The sequence below is a fragment of the Vollenhovia emeryi genome, unplaced genomic scaffold (genome assembly GCF_000949405.1).
Source record: "Vollenhovia emeryi isolate VEMERY1.0 unplaced genomic scaffold, V.emery_V1.0 DF939147.1, whole genome shotgun sequence".
NCBI lineage: Eukaryota > Metazoa > Arthropoda > Insecta > Hymenoptera > Formicidae > Vollenhovia > Vollenhovia emeryi.
Window position 1 is genome coordinate 447177 of NW_011967219.1, and position 8297 is coordinate 455473.

General features: G+C 50.1%; 1 protein-coding gene across 1 annotated transcript in view; it reads left to right on the forward strand.

Moving 5' to 3' along the window:
- LOC105566014 (homeobox protein unc-4-like) overlaps positions 1-7279 on the forward strand; it is a 36230-nt gene extending 28951 nt beyond the window's left edge. Inside the window, exons 3-4 of the mRNA XM_012019685.1 lie at positions 4663-4866; positions 5255-7279. Of these exons, the coding sequence (XP_011875075.1) occupies positions 4663-4866; positions 5255-5905 (855 nt within the window). The 3' untranslated portion in view covers positions 5906-7279. The remainder of the gene's footprint in view (positions 1-4662; positions 4867-5254) is intronic.
- The last annotated feature ends 1018 nt before the right edge of the window (positions 7280-8297 follow it).

An 8297-nucleotide genomic window follows, 5' to 3' on the forward strand; every position in this document is an offset into this window, starting at 1 on the left:
CTTAAGTTTTAACAGGATTTTCAGTTACAAAAGCACTTCATATTGAAAACTGCAGTGCTGTTTCGGCGTTCTCTGTCCACCTGCCGCTAAACAGCGCCCTGATTTTCTTGAAAAATCTGTAGCACTGAAGAAACATGCGACCGAAAGAGCACACGCCGCGCAAACATCGCGTGATTCTTGTTCAACGCGCGCAGCGAAAGAAACGGACGAGAGATAGAATTGTAAAATAATGTCAAATTGTTTGCGGAACGTGATGCGAATGCGATGCGAGGAGAAGATAAGAGTGGGAAAGGGTTCGCGAGACAGACGCGATATGAGGAACGACGAGGAGGCGCATCGGTGTGGGAGGAGGGAACGGATGTATGCGCTATTTGCGGGGCCTAACACGCGTGTCTAAGCGGATAAATATAAATATCCGCTTGAAGGACCTGAGGGTCACCGTATGTCCGACCGGCCGTGAAATTGAGAGCTCACCCCTTCGCAGTCCTGTCGAAGGATTCGGACTGTATTCGACGAACGCGGGCGTGAACCGTCCGAGTGCCGGAAGAAGGCCGGCCACGTCGGGCGGACTTTAACGCCGGTTTCGCGGAAAGCCTTAATGACACGCGCCCACGTCGCTGCGATAGATCCTTGCGAAGGATCCCACGAAATCTCACTCCCTACGTTCGATGTTCCGATGTTACGGTGTTTCTAGACAACTTCCAATTCGCGTCGGATTTCAGAATAGAATTTGTGATTTTTATATGTAGAGGAAGGTCCGCTAATATGGGATAACGGGGTTTCTGTTAAATTAATAGGCATCATCAGTTGATGCCACTACGAATTTATTGCCCTTGGAGCGAAATCTGTTTAGTGGAAAATTAGATCGTGCAATCGTTGCAAAAAAAAAAGATTTGCGATTGAACTTAGGTGTTGAAAACCTGCTGCCACATATCAGAAACCTATCTCATAATAGAGGACTTTCAACACGTTGCCAGTGTTGCGCGGAATATAAAATTGTCTTCAATTTGTGGACTCGAATCGCAAACTGAGACTCAAGTTTCTTAAAAGAAAATCTTCGATATTTAAACAAATGAAGAAATACGAGGAAGAGAGGCGGATTTTTACCCTCGCGAGAACATCATTGAGAAACAACGGCGTCCTATCGGCGCCGGTGTTATTTGACTGAACGATCGCCGGGCGGACAAATCCGCGTCGACTTTGCACCCTCGAGCGGATCTCCGAAGGTAGCGGACCAGATGGACTAACTACCCCCTCGAGACGGAGCCGAGGGGGCAAAGGTCCGAGGCCGGAAGCAACCCCCGGCTGTCTGTCGACCCTCGGAAATTCGATCCCGAAGTCACTTTAAATTCGTGCCTATCGCCTCGTCGATCTTTGATAGCCGCCGTAGACTAAATAAATCCGCGCGAACGCGTCGTGGAGCCGGACGAAATTCGGCGCGTGCGGTTCAAGGGTTGAGATTAATGTCCCAGTGTGCGTCACGAGACGAAGAAGCGACGAGCGCAGTGATCGTAGGAACAGGGGAGAGGGCGGGGGCAGAGAGCGGCTCTCCCGACGATATTCGCGAGAGCCGCTCGATAACGCTGATCGATCGGCGCCCGCGTTTATCTGCTTGTTGCGATATTCTGTAGAAGATGCTGCGGGCGCATACGTTCACCGAGGGTTATCGCACGTGGTGATCGATGTTATCTAATCTGAGAGCTGTTCCCCGTCGTGGGGAGGAAGCATCGAAAGGACGCACCGGCTGTGTGACATCGTGTCACATTGTGTCACCGCTCGGCCGGGTTATCGTCTCCTGCCATCTCTCCGCCCCGGCAAAATCCGATCCCCCTCGTCCGCCGATCGGCGGAGGAGGCTCGGGAGATTCGAGGACTCCGGGAGGGTACTTGGGGATCAATATTTTCCCCGGCGGCAGGTGTTGTACGGGCGATATCGCGCGTTATCGCGTCGCGGTCTCGCGTTTATTACGCGCGTCCGCGAAATTCGTGCGGCCGGTCGTAAATAACATCGGGAAGCGCGCGTTTTGATTTATCGCGGGAGAGAGAGCCCGGCGCGAGCGCGATCGTCGCTATCATCGAGGCGGTATTTGCGTCCGCGACGAGACGAGCGACCCGCGCCGGTGAAACGCCGGCGAGCTTGTGAAACGTCGAGCCAATCGCGCGTCCGCTTACCGTGACGCAATTATCGTGCAATTTTATTGCAATCCATTGTTTACACACGACTCGCGGCGAAACTCGACGTCATTTTTCGCGCGAGACAATATACGATACCAATTGAATACGATCGCTCGGCCGCGCTTTCTTCCGCTCGGCATTCGCTCTCCGCATTTTTCTAACGCACCCCTGTGTAAAGTGCCGACCGGCTGAGCGCTTCCTATTACGATAAAAACAGGAAGACCGCGAGGCGAAGGGTTAATTACGGTATGAAACAATTTAATCGGCCGGGCAAGTGCGCGGCTTATCGGCACGGCGTGGAAAACATCGTTTATTAATTGGCGGAAACGTAATTACATTAGAAAGCATTATCTTGCCCGACGGGCACCGTATGGGAGATTATGGTTATCGGCGGCGACGTCTGCTCGTCGAGTTTTTGCCGCCATAAAGATACGCTTTATGCGTGTCCAAGCCGGTCGTGCGCTTACAATGTATGTAAGCTCGCACGCCGCCGCTGCGCGGGTGAAGAAAAACTGTGTTACTCTGTCCATTTGGAACGTCGGGGGATCGGCTCCCATCGGACAGAGACGGCTTGTTAAACCGCTATCGGTCGTCGATAATTCCTGACGAATAGCCGCGCTAATGCCCGGAGTCCCGAGTCGTGTTTCCCGCGTATCGCGTTAATGTAATGCGTTACAGCTGTGCTCCTCGGCTCCGGGCCGAGACAGTCGGGCTTGCGGCTAAGGTTTCGGGATGAGCTACGGTAGCGATACTCCTCGAATTTCCTCCATCGGCGACAGATTGATTGGACGTCGTTTCCACGTCTACGACTTTTTAACATAGACCCATTAATGCTTTTTCCCATTTGCACCCAAAAAAAAAGTTTCTTTGAATCAAACAAATTTTCTTTGAACTTTCACCTTACTGGACTTTCATTTAATTTCAAAGAAATGATTTCTTTACCTTAACCAAAATTTTATTTGATCGAGACTGGAATCTCTAAGAGAACTCGTATCTATTTCTTCAAATCTAGCAAATGTTTTGGTAGAAGCAAATATAAATTTAGTGATTCAAAAAAATATAATTTCAACGTATTTCATTTGTCTAACCTGACTAAATCTTTCTTCTGGCTGTGGTATCAAATAATGCCGGAATAAAAACTTAGGGTCGACAGATTGAAATTATTGACACAAACTGCAACGACATCCTGACGTAGTTTGAAAACTTACTTCGGTAGCTGCGGCGGTTTCACATTACGGGATTTAAGCACAGCGGAGCTGGCGCTGAAAGTCGAGAAGCATAGAGAATTAAATAGCGTAAGCGCGTGCGACGGATTCTAAACAGAGCCATCGAAGTAATCGAATTAATTACGATCGCCGGAAGTTTAATCGCGAGTAACGGAGACTCGCGGACGGCGAGCCGCGGGGGGTGGAAGGGGAGACGGACGAGAGGCGCTTTGGGCTCGTTCGGGGGGTTCGTAAAGTGTCCCGAAGTCGAAGAAAGTTTCGCAAAGCTACGTGACGCGAGGCGGGTAGGTGTTTCAGGGAGCCAAGGGGATCTATTGATCTTCGGCTCGCGTGAGCTCAGCGCCGCACGCCGGCCGGGCCGTACAACTAATGTCTTCATCTCACCCCCCACGGCCAACCCCTTCGCTACCGCCACCACACCCTTCCCCACTACCCCTCGAGAGAATGCCCTCGCTACCCTTCGGTCGCGTCGTGGCTCACGCTAGCCCTAAATCGTCGTTCATGCCACGAGCGTTCACGCGAGCAAAGGGTTGTCGTCCTCAATGAATCAGGACACCCGGGAGGGTCGTTGGTCCTTCGTCCTGAGACAGGAGCCTTCCTGTAATTTCGGAACTTAATGCATCCGCCCTTCTGATAGCGCCGCGGCAAAGGCGGCGCTCGTGATTTAAGCAGCTCGCATGGTACGAAATTTTCGCGTGGCGCGAGGAGGGAAGATGGGAGGGAAGATCCGGGGGAATTTACGCGACGCGCCGCGAACGCCCGTTACGATTCAAGACCCCTTGCGGGGAACAGCGCTTTCATCGACGTCAATTGGCGCGAACTTGTGGTCGATTTAATCTTCTTTCTGCAGAGGCAGACAGAGGGGTGGGTCGAGTCGTGGCCAGAATTGACCGACATTGACCAAGTGGGACTGTGGAGAAAGCGCTGCTTCTCCTCCCGTTTCCACCCTCCTCGGTGGAGAAACTATTTAATTTTTAACATTAGTTTCTTCAACATGCCATTATAATAATAAAATTCCAAATTGCATTCGACCACGGCTGGCCGCATTTGTTAATTAACCGGCCAATGCGGAAAATTTATTGCGGAAAATATTACCTCAGCCAGGGTTTGAACCTGGACCTCCCTTATTCTCTAGACGGGCGTCTCGGATTCCAATGAAATTTGGAATTTTATTTAATTTTCAATGAACGCACATTCGGCTGTTAATTAGAAAAATCACAATCGGGTACTCTTTTAACTCCCGACGACCGTCGTCGTTGCAGGTGTGGTTCCAAAATCGAAGGGCAAAGTGGCGGAAGAAGGAACACACGAAGAAGGGCCCCGGGAGGCCGGCGCATAATGCTCATCCTCAAAGCTGCAGCGGCGAACCTATCCCACCTGAGGAGCTGAGACGGAAAGAGCGCGAGAGGCGACAGAAGAAGTTGCTGAAAGCTCTCGAGAGACAGCAGCGGAAGCTCGCTGCTAAAGTAAGCCGCAAGCTCGCAAAAGTATCTTTCGGCAATTTAAAAATCTCTAAGCACTTACGTTACTGTGTACTAATATCTTCCCTTCTTTTTTGGATATGGAAATCTTTTACGTCACTTGTACTCAAGGGTTGCACAATAACACGACGTTTTCTTAAATTTCTGTAATTTTATTAACAATTTCATGCACAAAGGCGATTATGTATAACGTGTAAGACATTTTTATAACGTTTGTAGGAATTTATTGATTTCACACAGTTGCTCTTAGCAGTAACCGACCAAGCCACATTTTGAAACAGCAGTTTTGCGTTTGAATGCAGTAGCCGATTATATCTACCAAATTATATAATCAAATAGTAGTTACGTAATTCTTTCATTTTCTTAATTTCAGGGCATAACAGTAGACTTATCGACGTTGCGTGCCGAGTGGGAGTCTCGTAGCGAGGCGGGTCGTAGTTCCGCGAGCGGTCCTCTGAGCAACTCGTTCGGCCACCTAGGCCTGGGCAACGAAAGCAACATATCCGCGTCGGGAAACGACGCCAACGAGGAGATCGACGTGGTCGGCGGACTGGACTCCTGCAGCGAGAGCGGCAGCGAGCGGGTGGACTCGGTGGCCGACGGTTCCGTGGACGGTGAATGCTTCCCGGCGCTCAACAGCAACGCGAGCGAGACCGGCGAGTCCCGAAAGAACCCGCAGAGTCTGCCGGTGGAGCACTTGAACCACCAACCCGGTATCCACCACTGGGGCCTGAGTCTGCTGGAGCGACGACGCGAGCTGGTGGGAGTCGGGGCGGGTCGTCAACCGGGCGGCAACGGCGCCAGGAGTCTGATCAGGCAGGCCGCCAGCGAGGAGGAAGTCCAGAGCGGCAGCATTGATCTCTCGGTGAAGGGCAGGGAGGAGAGGAAGAGGCTGAACCCGTTCTCCATCGACAGCCTGTTGGGGAACAATCGGACTAGCGCGGCGTCGGATCGCAGGCCAGCGACGCCGACGTCGCCGACGTCTCCCGTCTCGTCGGCTTGCACATCGCCCTCCACGACGTAGTGAACAGGCGGGCGAGAGGGGCGCCGAGGTGTGCCGGATTAAAAGTTGACGCAGCCGAGGGTGGCGAAGAGTGCGATCAGAGAGGTGGGTGTAGCTCCTCGTCGAGGAGCTTGCCGGAGTGACGGTGAAGTGACCATCGGCTGAGCGAAGGCTGAAGCGTGAAAAGCGGAACTGGCACTCCCGATCGTGCAGAAATCGCGCGGAGGGATTAGCCACGGTAACATCACCCGTTTCTGCCAGGGTTCCCTGTCGCTTGGACTGAGCATCGCTAGATTCATGGATGTCCTCGCATACTTGTAGACATTCTCACGTCCATCGGTGAACGCGCGTTTAGATTCTTGATATCCCGCGGTCTCCGAGAGTCTGTATTGTACGAATTGAAAGCGGTAGACAATTGAAAGGAGGAAAGGCGGAAAATGCAGATAAATCGAGTATTGGAGGGATTGCAAAATTCACGACTAATTATATAATTCTGGGTCTCTTTGAGTCTAGAGGAATTCGAGGATCTAAACTTCGCGCCATCGGCACGGACCGGCAAGACTTAATATCAGTTCGACATATCGAATGCATGCGTGACCGTCGTAGATCGAGTGCGTTTGATTTCGTCCATTGTGTCTCCTTTCAAAGAAGAGAATGGCAAAAAATGTGCAATAAACGCGGACATTGCTCGCCGACTAGGCGGCTTGTCCGTCTTTGAGGTAAGGCAGAAAAAGCGAGAAAGATTGAAAGAAAGGGAGAGAGAAAGAGTGTGTGTGTGTGTGTGTGTGTGTGTGCTGCGTGCGTGCGTGCGTGTGTGTGTGTGTGTGTGTGGTGTGTGAGGAAGTGCATGTGTATATGTGCGAGAGAGTAAAAGGGAAGATGAGAGAAAGAGAAATAAAGAGAGTGCGTATACGCATGTATTTAATGTAAATAGCGGGAAGGAGGTCCGTTTTATTTAATTTTTGAGTAGTCGATACCCCAGTGTTCGTCGATCGCGGATATTATTTAAAGCAATAGGGCGGGGGTTTTCACATTCGCGATTGGCCCGATGAAAATTACTAAAACAGCCACTCGTTAATGAGACTCGACTTTAACAGTTTTAGTAGGGGAGATAGACTTGGCGAATCACTTTCTCCGGCGTTTTCATTTGTAGTAATAACGCAGTGATAACGTTCCAGCGGCGTCAATCAGTTTGGCGAGGAGAGACGAGGATAAAACGAAGGTAAAATGCTATATTGAGGACCCCTGCGATAGGAATTTGTTTGGTGTTGTATATAAACTTTAAAAATCCTAAACGAGTGAATACGGCGCGGTACAAAGATTTGCTCCCACCCCCCCCCCCCCACCCCCGTAAGCAAGGTTGATCTACGAGCTCGGTTTATAGTTAGGGGTGATTAAGAGTTGCCATACGATGATCCGGGATATGCGAAAAAAAACCAGTACCTATCATATATCCATTAAAAATATATTAATTTATTCTCCAGACCACGCCGGCGTACAGTCATTGCATCCCCCGCACGTCGTCCCATCCCCCTTCCCTCTTATCGCATCTGAAGAAAGCAACGCGACCGGATAAGAGACGTTTGAGGGCAGCGTAAGTATAAGACTAAATTAATTTCAGCGTACTCTACTTGCGCGATATGGGTTTTATTATTTTAGTAGATTAATTGAGAATTTTTTTCCACCGAGAATAATGCTCTTCTCGCGAGACGTCTCGTGTGCTGTGGTCGGATAGAATAATTTAGGACTAGGCTAATCGATTGGATTCAATTGATTTAACTTGATGAGCTAGACAGTGCATTAACATAATTGACATAGTAGCAAACGGAGTAGCGGCTTGTCCACAGTTTTGCTCCGATAAACGTAACTTAATGTTGGAAATTGAAGCGTGAGGGGGAGGGGGGACGCGGTACATCCGATTTTCACTGGACGAGAGTCAATTCCAAGTTTAGCGAAGAATAAATCGCAGCGCGGATATTTATGTAAATTCACGCGAGCGCGATTTATGCCCGCCACGAGTCTGGGACGCTCTCGCTGAAAGTCGAGAGCTTTTGTTCGTTTAACGTCGATGCGGGGGGAAGGAGAGGCTGGCGGAATAATAACGATGTACGACAATGCGGCCGCTGTCGACGTCGCGTGGCGAACAATGAGCCGCGCATAAATCATAAAGACGGTGTAACATCGCTTCCGCTGTTATATTGCAACGCTATTTATATTCGGCGCTGTTAAAAATATCGCGACCGCCGATTTCTAAGTCTTCATGAGCGAACTTTCCAAGCGTTCACAATGAGACTCACTGTCAGTACCACTCGCTTAGGTGCTAAATTATGTAACTTCGGGGAATATTAAAATGATAAGGTAGAGTATATTGTGTAAATTAGTGTTGTCAATTAATTAGACGATTGCCAAACGC